General features: G+C 40.0%; 1 protein-coding gene across 6 annotated transcripts; it reads right to left on the reverse strand.

Moving 5' to 3' along the window:
• Window positions 1-755: 755 nt before the first annotated feature.
• On the reverse strand, window positions 756-26,426 carry LOC142844878 (OX-2 membrane glycoprotein). 6 transcript variants are annotated; one of them, XR_012909784.1, is made up of 7 exons: window positions 26,272-26,420; window positions 18,964-19,045; window positions 15,003-15,329; window positions 12,754-13,026; window positions 10,402-10,545; window positions 5,222-5,309; window positions 756-2,098 (listed from the first exon to the last, which is right to left on the reverse strand). XR_012909784.1 is itself a non-coding variant. In XM_075963674.1 (6 exons), the coding sequence occupies exons 1-6, from the start codon at window positions 26,281-26,283 to the stop codon at window positions 2,091-2,093; spliced, it is 810 nt and encodes a 269-aa protein (XP_075819789.1). In that variant the 5' UTR covers window positions 26,284-26,420; the 3' UTR covers window positions 756-2,090. The 6 variants fall into 6 exon arrangements, 5 of the variants coding, with proteins under 5 accessions (XP_075819789.1, XP_075819784.1, XP_075819793.1 ...); XM_075963674.1 differs by lacking the exon at window positions 5,222-5,309 and having other exon boundaries at window positions 10,438-10,545; XM_075963669.1 differs by lacking the exon at window positions 5,222-5,309.
• Between the last annotated feature and the right edge of the window lie 219 nt (window positions 26,427-26,645).

The raw sequence follows: 26,645 nt of genomic DNA on the forward strand, positions 1-26,645 counted from the left end.
CTTGGAAGGTGAACTCCAAGGAAGGCAATAGCTTTAATAAAGGGATGGCTCAATGGTGAAAAACGTAGGTATTGTGAAGATAGCTGTCTAAGAAGGAGTTACTTTTAAAAAGGTATACATAGCAGTATTGCCTAGACTTTAATTTGCTCCATCTTTAGTATTATTCCAAAACCATTTCAATGGGCCTTTTGAATGAAAACTATTTTCACGGCAGCACCAATGAACTCTTTGTCCTTTAATTCTCATTCGTTTGCAACTGTGCTGTGGAGTTAACCAGAAACTCCGGTATGTGGTTTCCCAACACTGATGGCTCCATGTGCCAGCGGTGCTCCGGGTGCTCACAGATTTTCCCTTGAAAATTTAATTTTCATCTCAGACATAGAAGATGTCAAGATACATAATAAATTTTACATAGAAACTTTGTGGTCCTCAACAATGTGTTAAAGATGAGAGGGCTGGGTCCTGAGGACGACTCATTGGAGAAGCTGCTTTCACTCCCCTTCCCTGACCCAGCACTGATTCAGCTGAGGTACCTGGAGACACAGCAGGCCAGAGCGATGACTCCTACTGTGTGAGAGATCATCTAAGCTAGTCAGGGTGTGAAGTCTGCTATTTAAAAGTAAAACCAAGAGAGCACCGTGACCTGTAGAGTCACATCAAAAGACACCCAGCTACAGTAGCTCTCACTGACCATATCAGAGACACCCCAGGAAGAGTCTTGTGAGTAGGCAAACAAGTCCACTGAGGATTTCACATACAGAGAGAAAATACAAGTGTTATTCTTTATTTCTATATATCTCAAGGGAATGTCACGCATCAAGTATGTATTTAGTTGACACTTTTAATTGCTCAGTATTTTAATACAAATATAAGAAATAATACAGAATTAAATAACACATGAAAAGCATACCAAGTATATAAATATTCAGTTTAACAATGGAAACAACTTACACTTGAACTTCTAGGTCACTGCAAAGAGACAGATGAAGCAAAAGATACAGAGAACAACTTCACTAGTCTTGTCAAAGGGTTGAGAATGGATGGTTCAGGATGCCTTTAGAATGAAGGGATTGTTTTTCCAGAGTTGCCTTCTCTTTGTGAAAAGTCAAGTCACAGAAAAAGAAGCTAAGGGGGAGAGAGAGCATATACACCTGACTGCTGTACAGGGAATTGTTACGCATCTGTTTTCATAATCTATTATTATTACACTAGGCAGGATTTGGGATGGCCTAAAAGAGGGTGATAGTGTGGTCCAAATGGACAGGGAAAGCATGCTTTTGTAAAGATGTGAACTACTGGCTAAGACTAACAATATTGCCTACGTGCTATAAAAATAAGTTAAATGGACACGTTACGGTTGCCAATGCTACTTCACACTAAATTCTGTCCTATTTTCATCATAGTTACCCTCATAGAAGCACGTGGAGAACAGCAGGGGGGGTCAAGGAGTCTAGCAAGGCCAACACTTAGCAGAATCATAGCAGGTAGTAGACTAGATACTCAAACGACAGGGACAGGGAAACACACTTGTGGACCTAAGAACAGAAGCAGAGGTGGGACACCAACAGAACGGCAAAAGGCAGTCTCAGAAGTTCTTTGGACCCTTCTGTGTTATTTTTTCTCTTCACTTCTTCCTTTGTTATTCTTCATCTTTCTTTCTAGAATTCCATCAGGTTTCAGACTTTCGTGGCAAATTATCTGGTCCCACTCCTTTCTATGCTGTATGAGGATGAGGAAGCTCTGTGAGGTAAATATACTACAAGGGTTTTTGCCCCCCTCTGGTGGGAGCCCAAGTCAGCCTAAGAGCCAGCTTGGCACTTGTGATTCTAAGCCTGGTGCATTTCTAACAGCATGACACTGCATTGTTCGAAGAAATCAAGTCCTACAACAGACCTGAGGCACACGACTTCCTCTTGGAATGCAAACATTGAGGACCCAGAATGACAGCCAGAAGTCAAATCCCTCACATGCTTGCTTCTGTGTCTTTTGCTCTTTTGAGGTCCCATGAGGAATGATCATCCCCTCCTGCTTTCCTTTCACATCAGATTCAAGTAGACCAGGGAAAAACTTTCAGGGTTCTGGATAATTCTCTAGAGTTCTGGATAAAAGAAAGAGAAGTGTGTCAGTGCTGGACATATTTGAAGCAATTAACAACAGAAGGATTAAGAAACAGAAATTTCTTGGTGTTAGTTTTTGTTAGTTTTTTCCTCTTTTCCTCTTTCTTTCTTTCTTTCTTTCTTTCTTTCTTTCTTTCTTTCTTTCTTTCTTTCTTTCTTTCTTTCTTTCTCTCTTTCTTTTTGTTTAAGATAGAGTTTCACTCTGTAGTCTAGGCTATCTTGGAACTCACTGACTCTTGTGAAGCCCAGAATGTTCATGATCTAGCAACAATCTCTCTACCTCTTTGGTCTCCCAAGTGCTGGGCTCACACACTGGCTGGAAGCAGACACTTCTAACCCAGTAATGGAGTAGAGATTCGCCTTAGACTACAAAGAAAGGTGCATGTTTAAGAATGCCAAAATGACCTGGGAATGTTTCAATGAGACCCGCTGAGTTTAATTTCCCCCAGACTGTAACTTGCTGAAAATCAGGTTGGGAAGAGTCATTAAGTAGACAGAAATATTTTCAAGAGTTATTAATTCCTAGCTCATAAAGTGGGAGGATATCAGCCTCCCCCATAAGGAATGTAGACAGTGAGATAATACGCTTGAAATTTTTAATCTTAGTACCTCCTTCCCTCTCTCTGTACTCTTAGGTCATTTTACTGGGTCTTTCAAAATTCTGCATATTTTAGAAGCCAACATTTTCAGCAGCATTAGCCGTCAATGTTTCATGAAAGCACGACCTTCCCTCCTAACATGACTGGGTATTTTAAAACAAGTTAAATATTATAATATAAAGAAAAGGCCAGACATATATTGGGTAATTGACTTTTTTAAATTATTGTACTTAGCAGACATGAACTTACCCTGTCAAATTATTATCATATCATCTATTTAGTCTCAACAAACACTTCCTCTACTGCAGGTTAGTAAGAAGTGGTTTTTGAATGGGAAACCCTCCTCAAACCAAGCTTCATGTAGAACTGTTCTAAAGTTCTTAGGCTTTTCTCTCTTTGAGATTTCAAATGTATGATTCTTTTGCTACAGATCAACTATCTCTGCTGTCCTCCACACCAGGCTCGTCCTCTGTTTCCAGGTTCTAATGTGACCACCTCAGAGAAGCTGTCCTCAGATTATTCATCTCACATAAGTGGCTCCTGTTTCCCATTCATTTTCCCCTTTCATTGTATGCCATATATGGTTTTCTCACAAATCTATTTTCACTATTTCATTGTATCTTTATCCATTAATTTGTTTATGGTTTCTGTCTGATATATATATATGTGTGTGTGTGTGTGTGTGTGTGTGTGTGTGTACATATGTATATATATATATATCAGACACACACATATGTGTTTGTGTGTGTGCATATATATGTATATGACATATATATGTCTGTGTATCTATGTATATATATATATATATGGTTTCTCTGTCTGATATATATGTGTGTGTGCATATATGTATATGTGTATCTATGTATATGTATGTATGGATATGGATATATATACAATATTAGCAAATAACCAGCCTACTTATCATCATGTCTCTTTCCTCCTCCAAAACAACTCAACTTAACCAAAATAATCCCACGTCTTCAAAATGAAACAAATTATACTGCCAATATTTTCAATATGTATCAATTTTTGTCATATATATATACCTTCTATCCTCTCTCCCTTCTCATCTTATCTTGCTCCACACTTTCCTAAACCAGCTGGTGGAATCAATATCATGTGTTCTCCCTTCCAATTACTCCCATTCCTGTGCTCAAATGAGTTTTCTGAATTCTGATTCCTCAAATCCAGCTTGCTGGTATCTTCACATCTTTTTTTCTATCTACCTTCTCGAGCTTACCTCCTTTTCATCATTGGTGCAACTGATGAAAATACACATTGATAAAACTACAAAGGACCACAGACTTAGTATGCACAGAAATCAGCATGTACTGGGAGTTTGCAATGACTCAGTGATCTGAATGGGTCTTTAATAGTGTAGGCCACTGATTAAATTGCTGGTAGCTTGAAATTTACCATGACCAAAACAGTTGTACTAAATAATTTGGCAAAAATAACTCTACTGGTTGTCCCCTAAGCTAGTTAGTGCTGGCTTTTAGCATTTTTCTAATAGCATGCACTTCTTTTCAAATCTTCACAACTTTCTTCTTATTATTTTTTAGCTTGTAAATGTTCTCATTATAAAAAGGTTTAAAGTATAATAAAGAAGTTGTATTCTTTAGCTTGATTTACCCATTCCACAATTTGTACACACATTCAAAGCACAGTATTATACGTTGTTTATACAATTTTAACAGTCTAAAAAGTAATATAAATAATGAAGTTGAAATTATTAGTACACACATTTTTCAAAGATGAAAACCCAAGTGATATTTAGTTTAAAATAATCATCAAAGGACTTACAAAATACAAGTCTAATCTTTTGTCTTTGTTATATAAATATGAGGGAAAGTTGTATATTTTGCAAACCAGGAACAACAGTCTTAGAACTGGGAGCATTGGTAGGTCACAGTGAGTTCTTTCTGGTTTGCTTATTAAAAAAAAATAGGCTGCCTTGTGGTGCTTTCTGATCTGTTAAAGCTTTCATAATATTATATTGTGGGATAGAAGATTACACTAAAGTTGTGGAAGAAAAAAATTCATGAGGGGTGTGTGTGTGTGTGTGTGTGTGTGTGTGTGTGTGTGTGGTGTACATTAAAGTATCACAAGTATGGTACTTATTAGTTCTAAGAATTTTTTAAGAGTTATATTGTGTATTACCTGCTGATATCAATTGAGGTTCATTGGTAGGGATTTTAAGGACTGATAAAGAAAATACTCAGGTTCTTAAAACCTATAATGGCTTCATAATATTGTTCTCTCAATATTAGAGACTCAGAAATCTTTACATATTTTTCTTTAGACAGTCTTTGATTATATACACCAGGCTAGCCTTAAAATTGAGATTTCTTGGTGTTAACTTCTCAGCAGTTGACATTACAAACGTGTGCTGTCATGCCTAGTCAGAAATTTCCATCTTATTAAGTTACGATAGATGGGAAAGACCAGTTTGGCCCTGTCTAACATCATTTTACCTTCTCTTACAAAAAATCCAAGTGGACTTACCTATGACTAAGCAATACTTGCTGCTTTGAGGAGCATATGAGTCGAGAGAAGCAGGAAGTAGTTAGAATTGAGGTTCCAATTAAAAGAACTGGTGTTGGTAATGTTACAGTTAGTGATGATTAATAAAGAACAGAAAGCAGAAGTTACATTTTTACGTTAAAGACTTAAAACACAAAATATGATTTTGAAAATATTGAAAACAAAGTTTTGTTTGGTTGGAAATAAATGAAGCTTGAATGAGAAAGCCAAAGTGATGTGTTCAGAGGGTCTGATCATGTTTTTCATGTCCTTTGATATAGCATTGCCTTGAATAAAGCTGAAGCTAAGAAATTACGGGTATTGGATGCTTGTATTTGGAAGCCAGGTACCAGCTGTCTCTGTTTACTCCAGCCTGTCTTTGCATTTGTGGTACTATAACAGGGGTGTTCGATAACATTCCCATCATTAATACAGGAATGTGGGAAGGTAATCTGTTACATGGATGAGGAGGTTTTCCATGCAATTTAATTGCCGGCCCAGAAATATATGTGTGTAAGAGGGAGGAAAAAGAGCCAGGGAGACACTCAACTTGAAAATGACCTAAGTGGTCATCAGTAGCTCTGCATATGTAAGGGGGTATAAAAGCAATGGACGAGGTCCATTTGAGACACGTGAATAAATACAGGAAATAGATTTTCTTCTAGAACATGCAGAAAGGAAGATAGCCCTGAAGACACCTTGACTTTAGCCCAGTGACTCCTGTGTTGGATTTCTGACCTAAAGAATTGTAGGACAATGAATTTTTATGGTGTAAGTTATAATGTTTTTGATAATTTGATAGAGAAACAACAGAAAAAACAGTATTTGTTTTCCTTGGCCACGTCATTAGTGTACCTTTATAACGTAACTCAACCTCTTCCAATTTGAATAACTGCCTTTTTTTTATTTAGCAATTATATTCTTCTGAAAATCTAAGACTTGCTTAATGAACTAAGAAATATTACTTTTCAAATATACCTGTCTAGTGAAATTTATCTTGGGCTTAAACAAATATAACTCTTGGTCAAAATGAACTTTAAGAAATGAATTTGAATACTTCATACATTTTTCTTTGGAACAGAGAACAGTTTATAATGAAGGGCAGCAGGAGCTCCTTCCCAGGCAGGAGAGGGGCAGGAGAGCAGCAATCTAGTTCCATCCTGCTTATGAGAACTGCCCATGACTTGCGAGGAGGCTGGTTTCTCTATCTGGCCTCCCATTTCCTAATTGAAAAACAGAAATGTTTGGATAAATAAAATCAAAGAGATTTCTGCCTTTGATATTGTGGGGAGAGTTCATGCTCTATTTATGCATATATGCTGTGAAATTGTCTGATCTATAATCTTGCAGACAGAACAAATCTTTTCATCTACTTTCAGAAATGGGTCAGTGACATTGGTGGCTCATTGCTTATTTTGCCAAGTCATATAAATTGATCTGTTGTTGACTTAAGGGTTAGGCAAGATAAACTGTTCAAAAAAGTTGTGAGGGCATGAAAACTAACCCTCAAAACATCAAGCGAAAAGGAAAAGAAGGTAGAATTTGAGGGATATTTTAAATTCAATCCTAAAATATCACTCAAAGACAACATTTGTTTTCTTTCCTGACCCTGAAGTTCAGTTATCTGAAATGGAAAAAAAACTCCCATGTTACCCCTTCACCCAAGGAAATTCCCATTTCAAAACAAAGCACAATACATCAAAAAATAAAAATGGCAGATTTGTGCTTAATAGGTTGTACATAGCCTTCAGAAAAAAAAACATAATTCTTTCTCAAAACATAGCTCACTTCTCTCACTTCCCTTGTTTTAGTGGCAATCTTATTTTCTGATGCCTTATATTGTTTAAGACTTGGCTGACATTCATGGGGTACTAGTTACAATAAGAGGAAGAGAACTGGGAAAATACCTTTGAAAATTATTTGCAGATGATATGATAGTATACATAAGTGACCTCCAAAACTCTACCCAGGAACTGCTACAGCTGATAAACACCTTTAGTAATGTGTTGGGATACAAGATTAACTAAAAAAAAATCAGTAACGCTCCTATATACAAATAATAAATGGGATGAGAAAGAAATCAGAGAAATACCACCCTTCATAATAGTCACAAATATAAAATATCTTGGGGTTACTCTAACCAAACAAGTGAAAGACCTGTATGACAAGAACTTTAAGTTTTTGAAGAAAGAAATTGGAGGAGATATCAGAAAATGAAAACATCTCTCATGCTCTTGGATAGGTAAGATCAAAATAATAAAAATAATAATCTTCCCAAAACTAATCTACAGATTCAACGCAAACCCATCAAAATCCCAACACAGTTTTTCACAGACCTTGAAAGAACCATAGTCAACTTCATGTGGAAAAAAAAAAACTCAGAATAGCTAAAACAATCCTGTACAATGAAGGAACTTCCAGAGGCATCACAATCCCTGACTTCAAACTCAACTATAGAGCTATAGTGATAAAAACAGTTCAGTACTGACATAAAAACAGACACTTAGACCAATGGAATCGAATTGAAGACCCTGACACTAATTCATACACCTATGAACAAGTGATTTTTGACAAAGTCAAAATGGTACAATGGAAAAAGGAAAGCATTTTCAACAATGGTGCTGGTATAAGATTGCAAATAGATCCACATCTATTGCCTTGCACAAAATTCAAGTCAAATGGTTCAAGGACCTCAACATAAATTCAGCTACATTGAACCTGATAGAAAAGAAAGTAGAAAGTAGCCTTGAATGCCTTAGCACAGGAGACCACTTGCTCAATATGACACCAATAGCAAAGACCAAGAGCAACAATCAATAAATGGAACTTCCTTAAACTTAAAAGCTTCTGTAAGGCAAAGGACATGGCAAATAAGACAAAATGACAGCCTACAGAATGGGAAAAGATCTTCACCAACTTCAAATCTGTCAGAGGACTGATCTCGAAAGTATATAAAGAACTCAAGAAACTAGGCAATAAAACACCAAACAATCCAATTAAAAATGGGGTACAGAATTAAACAGAATTCACAGTAGAGGGATGTCAATTGACCAAAGGACATTTAAGTAATTGCTCAACACTCTTAATCATCAGGAAAATGCAAATCAAAATAAATCTGAGATACTATCTTACACATGTCAGAATGGCTAAGATAAAAAAAATATTGAGAACAGCTTATGCTAGAGAAGATGTGGAGTAAGGGAAACACTCCTCCATTGCTGATGGGAGTGCATACTTGTACAGTCACTTTGGAAATTTGTATGGTGTTTTCTCAGAAAATTTGGAATCAGTCTACCTCAAGACCAGGTATTCTCCTGGGCATATACCCCAAAAAATACTCAATCATACCACAAGGACACTTGCTCAACAATGTTCATAGTACCATTATTCATAATAGCCAGAAGCTGAAAGCTTCCTAGATGCTCCTCAGCTGAAGAATGGATAATGAAAATGTGGTACATTTACACAATGGAGTATTACTTAGCTATAAAAAAAACAATGACATCATGAAATTTGCAGGCAAATGGATGGAACTAGAAAAAAAACCATCCTGAGTGAGGAAACCCAGAGCCAGAAAGACAATAATGGTATGTACTCCTAAGTGAATATTAGATGTGAAGCTAAGGATAACCAAATCACAATCCACAGCTCCAAAGAAGCTAGGTAACAAAGAAGACCCTAAGAGGGACACATGGATCACTCTGGGAAGGGGAATTAGATGAGATCTCTTAGGTAAACTGGGGAGAGGGAGGTGGTGGTAAAGGGTGGTAAAGGTGTTCAAGTGGGGATAGGGTCAGAGTAGGAGAGCAATGAAAGAAAGATCTGGGTAGAGAGCCACTATGGGGTTAGCAAGAAACCTGGTGCTAGGGAAATTTCAAAGAATCTGCAAGGATGACCCCAGCTAAGACTCCTTGCAATAGAGGAGAGGGTGCACAGATGGCTTTCTCTGTAATCAGATTTGTGACTACCCCAGCTATTACCATAGATCCTTTATCCAGTAACTGAAGGAACCAGATCCAGAGATCCACAGCTAAGCATTAGGCTGAGCTCTGGGAATCTAACTGAAGAGAAGGAGAAGGGAATATATGAGCAAGGGAGTCAAGATCATGATGGAGAAATCTATGGAAACAGCTGAACCAAGTTAGTGGAAATTCATGAACTTTAGACAACAGCTGTGGAGCTTCCATGGGACTGAACTAAGCCCTCCATATGTAGGAGACAGTGGAGAAGCTTGGACTATCTGAGAGGCCCCTGGCAGTAGGATAAGGATCTTTCCCTAGTGTATGAGCTAGCTTGTTAGAGCCCATTCCCTGTGGTGGGATGCCATGCTCAGCCTTGATGCAGAGGAGAAAGGCTTGGTCCTGCTCCAACCTAATGTGCCAGACTTTGATGTCTCCTCATGGGATCCCTTACACACTGGGAAGAATGGATGGGGGGGTGGGTCTGGGGAAGAAGTGAGGGGGAAAGGAGGTGAAGTTGGAGCAAAAATGTGGTTGGAATGTAAAATAAAATTTAAAAAAATTAAAAAAGGAAAATTTATTTATGCTAGCTCCATATAGTCACTCATTTAATAAATGAGTATTTATTGAGAAATATATAGCTACTTATATATAATGCCATGGCAAATGTTATGAAGGGATAAAGAGAAATTCCCAATTTGGGAAGGCAGGCAGAATACTATGAAATACCAAATACATGTGTGAATCACTTCTGTGTTGATAGTGTTTGGGGCATCCTAGAAGTGCTATTTATTGGGTGATGGCATTGGGTGATCACAGTCTCTTAATTGGTCTGAAGGCCTTTGGTTGCTGTAAAATGAGAAAAGTTTGTCCTTATTAACTGGTGGAGAGATCCCTGTATGGGTACCAGATTTCTTTATTTGATGTCACCAGATCCCAATGTGATTCAATCAATATTTCCCTACTGACTTCCTAAGAACCATAACTCTTAACTTTTGGGATAAACTTTAAATTATCCTAGAAAATGAAAAGCAGAAAGAAATGTCCACTTGTGAGAAAGAAAGCTTACAGGTTTTCTTAAACAGCATTAATTTTATATTTCATAATATATTTGTATTTTATGAACAACAAATACAACAGTGCTGTTCCCACTTATTTATATATTCAAACAACCCCAAGTTATTATAAAAGAATGATATTTACCTTATTTCATCCTTTGCATCCCTTGTGACGACTCACCTCGCTCCTGATTTCGGTGACGTTTCCAGTATAATAAGATTGAGATCAAGACCAGAAGAATCACCAGAGAAACGATGCTTAGCAACAGTGGAACTGAAAACCAAAATCCTGCAGGGGATGAGGGGAGAATGGGAAAGGGAACTCAGAAGAGGAGGCCACAGAGGCAAAAAGTGAAAAAAAACCACAAAGCCACAAGTACAATCACTTTTAAAGACAACTGAATTCTCACCTAAAATTATCCTGAAACACAGACCTGGTTATGTCTGTAGTCACAACCTCATTAATTTGTAACACATTTAGATATTAGTGACAGCACACATATTTCATGCAGTTACATATAACAAGATCTTTGTCAATGGGTTAAATGTTATTAATATCTAACAAACTTCAAAATGATACCACTCCTAACCTGGAAGACTAACCGAGCTTAATACCAGGGTAGAAAATGTAAAAGCCAAGGCTTAGTCAAATCATTTTGCCTCCAAAACTCATATTCCTTGCTATAGGTTACACTATGGTGACCGATTCATTAAAGAAAAATGTAAATATATTAGGAGATATAAAGGGGAAATTATGAATCCTATGATGCCAGTCATCAGAAACAATTCATTCAATGTTTTATTGCATTTCTTCCAATCTATGTCCTCATTACTAAATCTTTTTCCAGTAGTGCCCAATGGAGCAAAACACTATCTCCTTGGCGTTGATAACACAAAGGGAGAGAAAGCTTCGCACACCTTCTCTATAATAGATTTTTCATGACTGAACTCAAAGCCTTTGGGTTTGTCTCATTTCCTTGGTTTCTAGAGCTGCATACAATGCTCTTGGCATCATCAATAAAAGTTCCGTGGAATAAACAAACACTGTGCAAACAAGAGCAAACATTTCATGTAGGTCAAACTCAGAATTCTTGGAAAAGAACTAATTTTCCTATTCAAGCTCTTGTTTTTCAAGACATTGCTCTTGGCCTTGGCTGATCCTGAAGCTCTCTTCATGAATGTCCAAATGCAGCTCACGAGGCCCTTTGCCCAATTTCAAACTAGCCTTGAATTTTTAGGGAGCCCAGATACTGCCATATGAGCTACTTCCCAGAGGCCACTGCTCAAGACATGGACAGCTCTTCTAGGCTGTATTTATTGAAACATGCCCTGTACAGTAGCCATTATTTTAGGATGCTTACCACTGTGTGTCACTCCAGAGCCAATGCCTTAAAACTATAGAGAGAAAGCCATGCTTGTCAAGCTCCTAACTCTGAAACCAAGCCCTCTGTAGTCACTTACACACAATCCTCACTCCTGGCATCCATGAGTTCCAGGAAAGATTTGGAAAGAATCGTCTGAGAGAATAGAAAACCATATGAATGGTAAGCAATTTCTCTTGAAAGACTGATGACCCTTCAGATAGGGCCTTTCTCAGTGAAGATTATCCAAAGATTTCATCACAGACATGGGGTTGTCCAGGAAACCTTCCTAACTCTCCAGAATGATCTGAGAACCCATATCCTTCACTGTTGGTACTTTCATGGTCTACTTTGGCTTTCTTACCACAGTACTGAACACACGGTTTTGTGACTGCCTAGAAAATAGTTCCACGTTGATTGTTATCAGCTATATGTGTGTAAATCAATACGCTGTTTTCCCATCTTCCCTTGCTGGCAATTTACTTTCTGAAACTTCGGTTAGCTATTGGGTCATCCAAAATTATATATATTTTTAAAAAATCCCAGAAAGGAACAATTCACAAATTTTAGCTCATGGGCTATTCTGAGTAGTGTGACCACAGCCCACATCATCTCATCCTACCCCACAAAGCACGTGTATTGCCCAGTGTATCCACACTGTGTATGCTGTTTCTCTTAGTGAAGGAGTAGCTGCCTTGATTTTCAGATCAACTTCTTTTTTTCCCACCACATGCTTATATTCAATGTATTTTTTTTTCTTAAAGTGATTTTAAATACAAATGTTTACTAAAGCAGATTGCTATAATTGTATTTTCTTGATTGGTGTTTGTTGTTTAATCTTTTACCATGCCTAATTAGAGAGCCAACTTAATTACAGGGGTGTGTTTGTGTGTGAAACATATAGCTCAATACTCTCTGCAGCTTCATGCAGCTACTGGAGGTCTTAGAATGTCACCTCTTTGAATGGGAAGACTACATAGAAACCTGCTTTATTGCTCCCTCAACTCTTCCTACACTTGCCTCGTTCTCTCTCAATTATGTCCTTTGCTGAGCAGTTGAAAGTCTCTGAAGACCATGACCCTCTTCCAGGTACATAAACATAGAAGCACCAGTCTCCCTTGCCCACCTTCTCTTACCTTTGTCCAGAGTCTGCTTGTAGTCAATCACAGTGCCCAGATGTAAAACCTGGCAGATCACCTCCTTCCCAATCTGAGTCTTGGGGTCTTTGACCCGGAGAATGCTGGTGACAGACGTGGTCCCATTTGAGTGCACGTGACTCTCGGTACTATTCTCAATTCCTGTCCCAGTGCCCTTCCAGGCGATAGCAGGGGCTGGGCGGGCAGTCGCAGAGCAAGTGATGTTTAGGTGGTCTTCAAAATAGTTGTAGTGAAGGAATACTATGGGCTGTACTGGGACAAAAGAAAAACAACATGGCTTGCCATCAGTTAAGCCCCTCATGTGGGTCCTGTGTCTTCCCACAGGGATGAGAGAAGGAGCCTTACAGAAATACAGTGGGAGCTAGACAGATGAGGTGACAGCCCCTCTCCTGAATAAATCCCAACCCTTCCGGTGGAGAGCACAGAGTCCAAACCTCTCATGAGAAATACCATGTCCATAGTTTTTCTCTAGTAAAACTGACTGCTTAGAGAGAGAGAGATGAAGACAGGAAATGATCCTTTTCTCTTCTACACAGTATAAGTCTGTATCTGTTGTGTGAGCAATATCTTCTATTCAATGTTTCTCAGAAAGAATTTGACATCATCCCCTCATCAGCACCTCTGCATGTGTACTCTGTACCTATCACTAGCACCAGGCGGGGCCTAGCTTCCTGAGCCTGTTGTTTTCAAGGAATAGCCATTTTCTGCAAAAAGCTGAATGAGGCAGAGATGGAAAGGAAAAAAAGAAAAACTTGGTTGGAAGACATACCTAAAATGCAGGCTAGAAACCCTGAGTTCCTAACTAGGAAGACCAGAGAGGGACTAATGGGAGGGCCCCAAGGATCACCTTACAGAGCAGGGAAAGTCATTTAATTTTCCCACTAGCTTCAGCCTGTTCTTGTTGTCAATAGGCCTCCCAAGCTAACAACTTCATTTCTACTGGAATGTAAACCTTATTTCTGCCAACCTCTACAAACAAATGCTTTTGTACTTGGCCTGAAAGCTCACAAGTTAATTAGAAGCCAGTGGTAAGTGGAAGCTTGTTTGTGCCTGTAGGTTCAGGAGATAGGTAGATCCCAGTAGCTGGGGAAGCGGAACTGTGGAAGGGTGCCCAAAATCCAAGCATCAGTAAGTGCTGGGAGAGACAAAAGTAAGGAAAAACGAATGTGATTTTTATAAATATGATGTAGAAAGGGTCATTCATTGTAAGTGAGAAGAGGATTCCCAGTTTGAGAGATAGAGAAAAAAAATGAGGAGAAAAAAACCCACCATAGAAAAAAAGAAAAGGTATAGAAAAGAGAAAATATGAGAAGCATAAAGGAGAGCAAAGAAGAGAAGAATGAGGGAGAGAGAAAAGGGGTGGGGGAAAGTGAAGGAAGGAAATGAGAGAAACAAAGATGTGAAAATCAAGAAGAAAGCCTAATATACTATTTGAGATAGTCTATCGTAGATGAAGTAAGTAGAAGAGCCCTGCATCCAACACATTTCCCACATTCTCTTACCTAGTGGACCCCCTTCTTTTCCATGGCATTCTTAAAGCCTTGCTTCAATATGTGTAATGACTCTGCCAGGATTTTCTTCTCCCTCCTAAAACCTCTACCTCATGTGCAATGTTACAAAGTTATCCTTAGTACCACTTCCTAATGCTCCATCACAGCCCTGTGTCAGCAACGGGGCAATAATATCACCATACTAAACCTAGGGCATGTTTAAAGAATGCTTTGTACCCTCTTGTATTTATCAGTGGTGCCAGTTCATTATGAAAAGCCTATTCTGGCTGTGCCCTTGGTGATCTTAAAACAGCTTCCTTGAAATAAAATAAGAAAGATATGATATTGGCTACAGGTTAGACTAATCTGCCTCTGTCATTAGGTCCAGAAATTGCCAAGGGCTGTGGAGATAACATATTGCATATTTGCTGTCCAAACATCAAGTCAGAAATCAAACCACTTCTGTGGAGAACTTGTTGCCCTCATCATTGTCTTAAATTTTGTGACATGAAGACCCCACAGAGAAGACAGTTCCTGCCAACCAATTTAGTGCAGTGCCTAGAGCTCTCCAAACCCTGCAGTAGCAGCCACAATAGGCATGAAAGGCTAAGTGCCTTCTAGTGAACCTGTCCATGCTTATGACACAGAAAATCCAGGCACTACAACCACATTCCCAATGCTATTGGAAAAGGTATAGCATTTCTGAAAAGGAAAGAATGTATTCTCACAGATTCTCACCATAGAGGGTGAGGCAGGCTGTCCCTGAGATCTTCCCAGAAACAAAAGTATTGAAGAGACACATGTAGCAGCCCTCATCGTCCAGGGTTGTGTTCCAGAAGGTGATGCTTGTGTTCCAGAGTCCCAGCTCAGTGATGTTTACCCTGTCTCTATATGCAGGCTGGACTACAACTCCATGGGCTTTGCTGTAAGTGACCATGTTTTCTGGGCTTACAGCTTTCTTTTTCTGCCATGTCACAATCAAGGGTTCCTGGGAGCGTTTCAGAGAACATCTTAAGGATGCAGGCGTGTGTAGCAGCTTTCTCTCATCCTGTGTCACCACTTCCACTACAAACAAAAAAGAATATTTCTATATTCAGAACCTCATTACATATATACATACACACATACATTCACACACACACACATGGACTTCTGGTAACAAAAAAGTTGGGAACAAATAGGATGAAACTCAAATATAGAAATGAACGAAAAAGGCAAAGACAAAAACAAAATGTATGTACATGCCTATATGTTAGCAGAGAAATGTGTTTGTTTGACTTTTAAAAGCAGAGGCAGAATATAATAACAAGAAAATGCTTAGAGACCAGAAACCATGAAGAATCACTGTGAGTTTGAAAATAAGTAGGATGACTGAGCAGGAAAATGTCAACTGGAATAAGATCATTAGGTGAGTTCATGTGCACACACACACACACACACACTGCAGAGAAAGGGAACACCACAGAGGAGGGAAACATCAAAGACAAAGGAAGCATCACAGATGACACATGCTCTGGAAAGCAAGACTGAGCACAAACACACAAGGAGAGTGATGTACAGGATGATGCACTGGGAGGCTTGATATACCAAACAGGATCAAGAGGTTTTGACACCGACTGATAATCTTCATATTCTCTATTTTCATCAGATGTTATAGTAATTATTTCTTCTCTACAATGCCAGCCTTTTATACATGACAAGTAACTTAATGCATTAGTATCTATGTAATAAATAACCAATAGCAAATTACTGAAAATTTGAGAAAGGGAATATAATAAAAGAGGATTAATAAATGCTATACCCAAGAACTCACAACAAATGAATGCAGGCATTAAATCCATAAGCATTTTGGCATGAATATGGGTGAGTAAAAAAACAACATTGTAAATTAAATATCTATGTGGGACAGTGGTCTTGTACCCTGTAAAGATTTGTCACTTTATTGGATTAATAAAATGCTGGTTGGCCAGTAGCCAGGCAGGAATATAGGCAGGATGACCAGAACAGGAGAATTCTGGGGAGAGGAAAGGCTCAGTCTGCAGTTGTCACCCAGACGCAGAGGAAGCAAGATGAGAATGCCTCACAGATAAAAGGTATCAAGTAACAAGGCTAACACAGACAAGAACTGTGGGTTAATTTAAGTTGTAAGAGTTAGTTCACAAGAAGACTGAGCCTGTTAAGGCCAACCAGTTTATAAATAAAGTAGGCCTCTGTGTGTTTCTTTGGGACTGAATAGCTGTGGGACCAGGCAGGACAGAAACCTATGTCAACAAATGATGCCCATCTGTAACCAGAGATTGTTCTTATGTTTCCAGGCTACCCAGACCCGAAGATTTACCCAGAAACTATATCAATCACAACACTGCTTGGTCTATTATCTCAGGCTTATTATTAACTAACTCTTAAATCTTAAATTAACCCATTTCTATTAATCTGTGTATTGGCACAAGGCTGTGTCTTACTGGTAAGGATCTGGCATCTGTCTCCTTCATCAGCTACATGGCATCTCTTTGACTCTGCCTACTCTCCCTATGTCCTTTGCAGCCTTCATATTCTATCCTGCCATAGGTCAAAGCAAATTTATTAATTAACCAATAAAAGCAACACATTTACAGAAGGACATCCTGCATCGGATCTAGAGAACAAGAAATAAAAAAATCTTAATACTGTTCAACTTAGCAGATAGATACTACTGAATGAGGAATTAGCAGACCAGAAGGCCAGACCATGGCATTCCCCCCAAATGTCACCTATAAGGATATTTACAAGCAAAGGATTAAAGTAAAACTCAAAAAAAATAGACTTATGCATTCTAACATTTACCCAATAGGACTTTTCATATGTGAAAAGAAAAAATTATAAAATGATGAAGGGAGCAATTCAACATCAGACAACATAGTATTAATAAAGTCTCATGTGCCTGACAACCTAACACTGGGATATATAAAGCAATTACAATAGCAACTTATAAATTTAGTCATAATATTAGTGATTCCTATACATCTCTCAGAATCCTCAAATCCATAATTTTAAATCATTAAGGCAAAATTTCAAGTATAATGTAGAAAATATAAACATGTTTATATGTGGTATTATTTTTAATTTGAATATACTAGATCTATATGTCATCATATGTGTTTATATTTATGAATATATATTAGTCAGATATGTACACTAATTAGTGAGAGAATATATCATCTTTTCAAAGCACACATAAAATATTTCCCCAAACAGAATTTGAAATTGGCCTTAAAAATTTACTCTTTCTGAACACTATTTACACTGCAATAAACCAGAAATTCCCCCAATCCTTCTCAACTCTATAGCTAATTTCAAAGCAAGATTCATAAATTATCATAATCAAATGGTAACCAGAACATAATGCACTGAGTGTCTGTAAAACTTGAAAGTATCTATCTGATGGACAGGTTTAATACTAACTACATTTACTGGGTACCAAAGAGACTGAACATGAATAGATGCCTGCTTCCAAACCTCCTCCTTCTTACATCAAACAACAGAAGGGAATTAAATAATAAAATGATAGACAATATATAGACTTGCACAAAACACTAAAATTTGTTCTTTGCAGATAATCAAAAAGAAGAAATACTAACAAGTATGACCAGGAAATAGAACCCACACAAACATTCCCTAGATAACAGAAAACAAATGAGGGAGTAACATCCAGTTATAACTTTGACCACTAAGTATTACATAGCTGGTAATTTAATGATGGGAACTCCTTAAAGATGAGGAAGTTCTGGTATTAAGAACCCATTTCTGAGATTGAGGTTGCCTGAAAACTTTTGGAGATTTTACAGAATATATTTGGGAAAAAAAGTGTTACTTTTAGAATGCAGATTCACTTTTAGAAAGTGGATCAAAACTAGAGCTGAATACATGGGTAAGCCTATGTTTGACTCTAGAGGATCTCCCTTAGTAGAAACTTTGGCTAGAAACGTAGAAATTCAGTGCTAGTTTGGAATCCTTTTCGATTCTGCTACTCGGTCAGTAAATCCTGTAATGGACATAGTGTGCCGGGGCTGTGGGTGGGGGTAAAGCCAGTGCTACACAGGCAGTGCCTTCTCCAGAGACTAATGATGAATGACATCACACCAAAAGTGAGAAACAACAACAAAACCAGCATGAACTGAGCAGTGACCTCCCATAAACAACAAGACAAATTAGGAAATTGGGAGAAGGTGGTCCAAGCATAGTTTTTGAACAGGAGATAAGGTAAGCTTAAGCACCTCTAAGAGTCAGCATTTTTCTAAAACATCCTTTCTGTAAAAAGTGGGTGAACTCAATTTTAAGGCTTGCCTTCCAGGAAGAATACGTCTATCTATTCCTTCACTCCAACTTTTCCCAGGTCCATAAAATCAAGTTCAGGGAATTGTTTTCATAGCTTTCTCCACCCAGTTCTGTGGGTGAAACACTGACGTCATATTTTATTTGGGAGAGGATGTTTTTCTTAACTTTAGTTTATCTACAGGCAGGGATAGCCTCAGAATGCCAAACTGCCCCGCTACTTTGAAAACAAAAGTGTGGAAAGCGGGCAGAAGCACTCTCATTACCCCAAGGGGGATGGGTGGCATGCTCCAGGAATTCATGCAGACAAGTGGGCTAGCCTAGCACACACAGGAGTGGCCAGCCTCCACCCCAGAAGGTCTCTGGGTGAAGAACTGAGCATCTTTACCTTGAGCTGTGCTCAGCGCTACCGTTGCCATGCCCCAAATCAGGCTGTAGGTGGAGAGATGGCAGAAAGGTCTCCTGAATACCTGAAGACAGAAAGCAAACGATAGAAACGGGATTGCGTTGGGATGGAGCCAGGCAAGCCTCCTTGTAGCACCTATTATAGGAAATGCTGGAGTCCAAGAGTGTTGTAGTAAGAGCGGCGGGGCTGCGTCCCCGCACCCAGCCGCCCCGCATGGCTAGCTTATGCCCCGAAATAATTACACGGACACTGTATTCTTTTAATCACTGCTTGGCCCATTTCTATCTAGCCCTTACTGGCTAATTCTGATATCCCGATCAACCCATCTCTAATACACTGTGTAGCTCTGGTCTTACTGGGAAAGATTCAGCATGTCTGACCTGGCAGCTTGCTTCATCGTGTGCATCTTCCCGGGAGCAGGGAGCATGGTGTCTCTCTGAGGCGTCTGCTCCCGAGAGGAGAGATGTGGAGTCTGACCTCACTTCCTCTTCCTCCCAGAATTCTGTTCTGTTTACTCCACCTACCTATGTTCTAACCAATAAAATGGGCCAAGGCAGTTCCTTTATTAGCCAATGACCTTCCTCCATCACAAGAGTTTACTCACCAGAGTTGCATGGAAACAGAACCCAAGGCTATAAAAGGACTAAATAGCAGAGGACTCAGGATGTGGGGAGGGAAAAGCTACAGAGTGGCTCTTTCGTGGGCCCTGGCACTGTGAACCTTGCTTTGAAGCTACCATTGTCCAGAGCAAAGTCTTGAACACATAGCCTCTCTGGGTCACGCTGCCTTAAGTTGTCAGAGAAAATACAGATGTCAGACAGATTACCCTTCCCAAATAATCAGCCGCTGCTAATATTAAGGACAAAACACAAAAGGAAAACACTTTTCAGAAACCTGTGACTTCTTTGGGCTTTGCTGAGGCAGACTCCCGAAAATGCAGCCAAGGTTGTAAATACTAGAAGCCAGTACGGATATTAACTTTTTTATTACTTCATTGCTTTATTTTTCTTTATGTGCCCAGGAATCCTCTGCCCTGAAAGATACCCCGGCATGATTTAAGGGAATATTATTCTGGGCATTGGCTTGCTAGAGATAGATTGTTCTGATCAGCCTTTTGGTTGCCTCGGAATTGTTTCGTTGGATCTAAAGTACGCTCATTTTAAAGGACACAAGCAGAAGATGGATAAGTTCCTATATTTATTTTATTTATTTATTTATTATGTATACAATATTCTGTCTGTGTGTATGTCTGCAGGCCAGAAGAGGGCACCAGACCTCATTCCAGATGGTTGTGAGCCACCATGTGGTTGCCGGAAATTGAACTCAGGACCTTTGGAAGAGCAGGAAATGCTCCTAACCACTGAACCATCTCTCCAGCCCCAGTTCCTATATTTCTATGTTTTAATTAATTCACTATCAGTGTGTGTGTGTGTGTGTGTGTATGTGTGTATGTGTGTGTGTGTATGTGTGTGTGTGTGTGTATGTGTGTGTGTGTATGTCCATGATGTGGAATGGGGGTGGGGTTGCATGTTATCCATATGTGTGGATGTCAGAGGACAACGACATGGATTTGGCTCTCTCTCCTTTTACCTTTATATGATCTCAGTGTGTTGAGGCACTTGCTGGACAAGCTGGTCACCTGTCTTGTGTAGCAAGCACCTCAACACACTGAGCCATTTTCATGGCCACAATTCTATAATTTTATACTAAAAGAATGCAAGACATGCCAATTTTCTCTGTAATTTTCATGAACTGAATTTCATTTTATTTCACATTACAACTGGGGGTAGAAACTTGATTTCCACCAATGCTGTGCCTTCTCTGACCATTCAGCCTCCCACCACCCCAGCGCTCTACACAGGTGCCCATCTCCGGCACTGCATTAGCACTCCCGGAACTTGTGAGCACCTACAGCACACCATGCTACAGCATGGGACTACCAGGTTTCCCATACAGCCATCTCTCCCCCTCGTGTTCACTAAGACAGCCGTGTTTCCCTCAACCACCATGCCATATATTTGAACAATCCCCGCTTCAAAGGCAAACGGCAGTTCTCTTGTGCTCTTGTCAACTCTCCCAGGTTCTCTTCATGCTGGGCAAAGAAATTCATGAATGCCCTCTCTAAGTGCCTGTGGCATTTTGCTACACTGCACCCTTCCTTCTTCTGGACCCCAAGACCTCTGTGCAGGTTCTATTTTTTATTGCCTACGGCTGGTATTAGATATAATGCTCCTTTATGCATTCATGCTAGTGTGTGGCCATAGACCCTAGTCAGCCCTTCCCTTCTCCAAGACTGGAAAATACTTATCTCCCCGGGGTCAGAAACGTTGGTTCTTTCACCACCCTGGAATTCCGCAAGCCTGTGGAATGAACTTTCTCCTCCTCTTTCAGCCTGTGTGGTTTTAAAGCTTGAATGTCTCGGACCATTATCATTGCAAAACTTTGCTTTCTGAAACATTTCCACCTTTTTGTGATTTTTTCCTCTATGGTAGTAGATACATGACTGTCAGGTTTGAAAGACCAGGGTACAAGAATAAACGACAGGAACAGACACACACAGGAAAAATGTACCAAAATATTTATTTCAGCTTTTAGCTTTTATTAGGTGCCTGAACTACTAATGATCCTAAAACTAACATTTCTTGAACACACTATGTACCTGGCACTGTTCTTAACACTTCAGATCAAATACTTCGCCCAACACTTCAAGAACCTACGAAGAAGGTGCTGTTGAGGCCAACGCTTACACAGTGAGTAACATGAAGGAGATACTAACTGGCTTTTCTCGGGTAGCGTAGCTAGGAAGTGGTAGAGACAAGACCCAAGCCCAGGCACGGGCTACACAGTTCACAACCATAAGCATGCCACCACACAGCCTTCCCAGTGCATAAAGCATTGTTCTTTTTAAAAATGAAGCACAAATATAAAATTATTTTGTACCGTCTGTCTCAAAACCATGGTTGTGAGGATTATCGAGCTCTTGCTGATTTGTCAGGACAAGATGATCACGTTTAATGATGTTTCCAGAGTCAAACAATCGGACAGCCATTATGAAATTGGCTATAAGTTCCCACCTGAAGCCTCATGGAGTCCTAGGTGCCCATTCATTTGCAAATACTGGGAGCTCAGTGCCTACATGCATGCTCTCAGACCTCATATTGCTGTGTCTCCTCCTTGCATAGCAAGCTCTGCCACACCTTCCTTTCAGTCCCTTTAAATAGCCAAGCCCTCTTGTACTGGAGTTCCTTTGCCTCTTCCTTCTACCTAAAATTTTCCCAATTGAAAAAACATATAGGGATCGATCTATCTATCTATCTATCTACCTATCTATCTATCCATCCATCCATCCATCCATCCATCCATCCATCCATCCATCCATCCATCCATCTATCTATCTATCTATCTATCTATCTATCTATCTATCTATCTATCTATCTATCTATCTATCTATCTATCTATCGTCTCCCTAGAATTCATTTGCCCACAATATTTTCATTACCTGCCTAGCATTTTCCCTTCACCATCCCCAAAACTGTCAATCTCTTCCTTCTTCTTCCTAAATGGGAAAATCTAATACTTCAGTGTCATTGAACAATTTTGAAAATACTATACTCCCAGAGAACATCGGGTTCCTGGAGTTGGGGCATATATTATGTACATGGGGTCAGTGTGTCATTTGACTCTGTTTTGTCCCCCTTGACCCACAAGAATGCCCAAATTCACCAAATCTAGTTGCTTCAACAAGATATTTTGACCACATTATTCTTGCTCCAATGTATTGCTATAACAAACCCAGAGTGCACATACCATTCTGAATATTAATGAGGTATTAGCCTCTGCTTAGCCACAGTCTCTGCTACCATGGTAAATTGAAGCTTATCTCTAACCGTTGAACTGAAACCACTTAAATGACCTTGGTTTGGAGTTTCCCATCAGAGTGAGTGTGAAAGAGTGGTTTATCATCTGACTCACTTCATTTTCAAGGTGTGCTTTTGCCACTCCTCTACGGTGGGGCATTCTCATTGTGATAAAATATCTTTGACTTATAATACCTGCTTTCCTGTGGAATTAGGGTTAGATGGTAGAGGAAGACGGTGGTGTATTTTAAAAAATGACTCTGGGGGTGGGGAGGTAAGTTGAGCTAGAATAGTACATAGTTGAGGCTGGCCTTAAATTTGCTATGTAGCCAAGAATAACCTTCAACTGCTAATCCTCCTGTCTCAGCCTTCTGAGTGCTGGAGCTACTGATATATGCTGCCACACCCAGACCTGGGAAACAAGTGTTTGAAGGTCTGGAAATAATTTCAGTCTGCTACAAGGGTTTCTATTCCCTTCCCTACCTAGTGGGAGCACCCCAGTTTTAATGTCTTCCTTTCCACTGTATGGAATTGTTTTTGTTCATGGATGCCTTCTTACAAAAGAGCTATGGCCTAAAACTTAGTGGCTGAATGGAGAAAGTGTTACTGGGAGAAGTAACACACACATCTCATTGTCATGAACATTAATCTCATTATGTAAAATTAACTGGTAGAGATCAACACTGTCTTTCTTAGAGTTTAGGCAGCAATAGAAGCCTAGTTGTCCTTGACAGGGTCTGTGGTTTGGTATCCTGGAAGATGAACAAATTATGTCTGGCTTTCTTGAGGCCAACAGTACCCTGTAGGTAGTTGTGGGGGGGGGGGGGTGAGGGATAGGAGGAGGACGAGAGAAAGAAAACTGGCATTACAGTCAGGGAGACTTGGCTCTGCCTGTACCCACTAAAAGTGTCATAGATCCTGAACCTCCATCACAGACCTTGTCCTGGTATTCCTGGAGCTCTTTCAGGATGGATGCCCTGAAAGAGATGAGGTCTCAACCCTGTGGTCATCTCCAATGCCACCATATCCCTGAGTGCTTTACTGTCTTCACCTACGGAGCCCCAGAGTCTTAGACTTTCTGCCTGGAACCCAAGAGAGAGCCATAAAGGTTTATGCAGCAATATCCATCTGTATGGTATACTTGGGTTTCCTAACATTCTTAAGGCTGCAGGAAGTTAAAAATCCCATCATCTGAGTGATGATTAATATTTGCAAATTTTCATTTGCATGGACAATTTGTTTTGGGATACTCTAGTGTATGATGAATATGCCATGCCTACCTGTGACATCTCTTGACTTCGTTGTTCTAAGGTTCACAACAAAGTCACTACCCTTTAGGAAGTTAAAAGCGGCAAGCTTCTTATAAGGATGCAGCCTCCACAGTACCTGCTCTGCCTCCCCCTTTTTATGCTCATAGACACCACCTTCAAAGGGGCTTGAACTCTGAAGTGCCCTAGGGACTTCCAGAAATTTTTCTTTATATTACTGATACTGTTTTATATCCTTTCTTATTTTGTTGGAAAGCTAGAAAAATCCAGAAAATGTATCCTCTTACTCTGCAGCCAAAGGGTCAATACATTTTAGTTTATCTTAAGAAATTCCCAGGGACAGACTATGGTGTGTTAGTTCAGCGGTATTGGTTTTTTTTTTCTTTTACATATTATGCCTTTCTCTCACAATGAAACCAAAGCCCTAGCAAAGGCTGTAATAAGAAAATTATTATCTGTTTTCTGTAATGAAAATAAACTGTGTTCTGGGTGAGAAAAAAACAGATGCATATATAAGATTGAGAAGTGGGCCTAGGGATGGTGAAAAACAGAACAAAACAAAAAACCCACAGAGACTGGGGAGCAGGCAGCCAAGCGTGAGGCTTCACTGTTAAAAAAATCACGTAGTATTTATTTATATTCTCTTCTGGTTCATGCAGAATAATGGCTGCCTGTTTCCCAGGAAGGGGAGGGGATTGCTGGGTGTTAACCAGGGCAGACCCAAGCCAAAAGTGGATCCGAGATGCATTAGGTAAGACACGTTATTTAACCTCCCTGGAGCCTGGAGGAAGATGACAGTACACTCTCAGGGTTAAATGAAGCATAGGCGACAAACTGAAAAATCCTAATGTTTCAATATCTGAAACTTCTGAGTACTGACAGGATATTACTATAGAAAATTCCACACTTGCCATCGTGTGATGGTCATAGTCACCGAAAGGAACTGTATAATCATGCCATTATCCGAGGGTCTGCACAGAAGATATCTACATGAAAGAGGAGTAAATTTCCTGCTTAGTCTTGGGCCCCACTTCCAAGAGATCTCATTGTGCATATGCAAATGTTCTAAAATCTAAAATAGCATTCTGATGATAAAAATCCTAGGATCCTGTCTGCTGCAAAAACAGCAGTCATATCACGGGGGTAAGGTAACAATTCCCATGATTAAAACACCAGTACAGTGTCCAGAATTTAGCCGATGCTAAAAGATGAACCAATCAAGAATTGACTAGAGAACCCAATCATGTAGACAAAGAAATCCTCCAGTAATTCTCACCAAGAAGGTGGATGTTCATTACAGCCTGGGTCTTACCTGACAGCTATGCACCTACTAGGTATATAGATCTCATTTCCCAATTCTTTCTAGGTCTAAATTTGTATCTTCATTGCAGCCACAAGGACTTGGAAGAAATAAGCCTCCCCCACCTGCCCGTTTATTTGTGAAACAGAAAAGCAATGCCTTGGTCAAAGATTAAGAGCATCTGCTGGGCAGGAGACACCACACACCACCATTCTCCTTTGTTAAGAAAGGTAAAGCAAAATCTGGCCTGTGGTCTTGCCAGTCCTATGAAAACAGTACCTTGGGTTTTAACTGCATTTAGATTTTCACACCATTCTACCAGTTTCGTGTGTATAAAGAATAGGGCCTATGACCACCCATCCTTTTAAAATTTTTTATCTTGTAAACAGTACTGAAGACTCAAAATGTCGGCCCCCTCTAAATATCCTGGCTTTTAACACGACCACGGAGCTGACATCCTTTCTGAAGGTTGCTGCAGCTCTATTGGATGATGCTTCATGGCTTCCCAGGCAAGGGCCAAGAATGCAGCAAGCAGCAGTATCACTGGGCTGTTCTCTGATGCAGATTAAGAACCAACACAGGGGTTACCCAGCGCTACCCTTCCCCTTCTGGGAGCCATTGAGCACTAGCTATGTTTTCCTCGCAGTGGGATCTGCAGCCAGGAGCAAAGCCGCCCACCCCGTGGGACCCGCGATCCTGGGCTTTCTCCTGGCCCATGTTCGCTTAGGCAGTCCCAAGTCCCAGAGATCCTTTCTCCAAGGAACAGAATCCCATGCCTCCCTCGCTGCCTGACTAGGCGGGCTCCCAAGAGCCACAGGGTCTGAATAACCCATTCCGCCCTCCTTAGATCCCAGACTCCACTCACCGGACTGCCCATCGTTGCTCTGGGTCGCAGCTAGACACCAGCTTCTTGGGGTCTGAGCTCCTCCACTGTGGAGGGTATCGTAGCAACACCTGTCAGCAACGGTATTCAGCAATCCGATGTTGTAAAGCCCCCTCGGTCTCGCTGTCTACGCAGTCGTGGACACGCCCTCCCTCCCACCCCTTGTTCCCACCCCTGCCACGGACCCAGGTTTTTCCCTCGCTTCTGTTATTGCGACTGAGCAAACGTAAAAGAATCATTCTATAGATTTTGTTTATTTGCTCGTTTTAGATTTATTTATCTTTTTTTCCTACGCAAATGAATGTTTTTGTCTCCGTGCGTCAGCTCAAATTCCTCTCTGCTTCAGTAGAGGGCGC

The sequence above is a fragment of the Microtus pennsylvanicus genome, chromosome 1 (genome assembly GCF_037038515.1).
Source record: "Microtus pennsylvanicus isolate mMicPen1 chromosome 1, mMicPen1.hap1, whole genome shotgun sequence".
NCBI lineage: Eukaryota > Metazoa > Chordata > Mammalia > Rodentia > Cricetidae > Microtus > Microtus pennsylvanicus.

Coding starts and splice junctions, on each gene's coding strand:
- LOC142844878 (XM_075963669.1), bottom strand. Junction 15,330..18,963: donor AGCGCTGAGCACAGCTCAAG/GTAAAGATGCTC, acceptor TTTTGTTTGTAG/TGGAAGTGGTGACACAGGAT. Junction 13,027..15,002: donor AGCCTGCCTCACCCTCTATG/GTGAGAATCTGT, acceptor CTTTTGTCCCAG/TACAGCCCATAGTATTCCTT.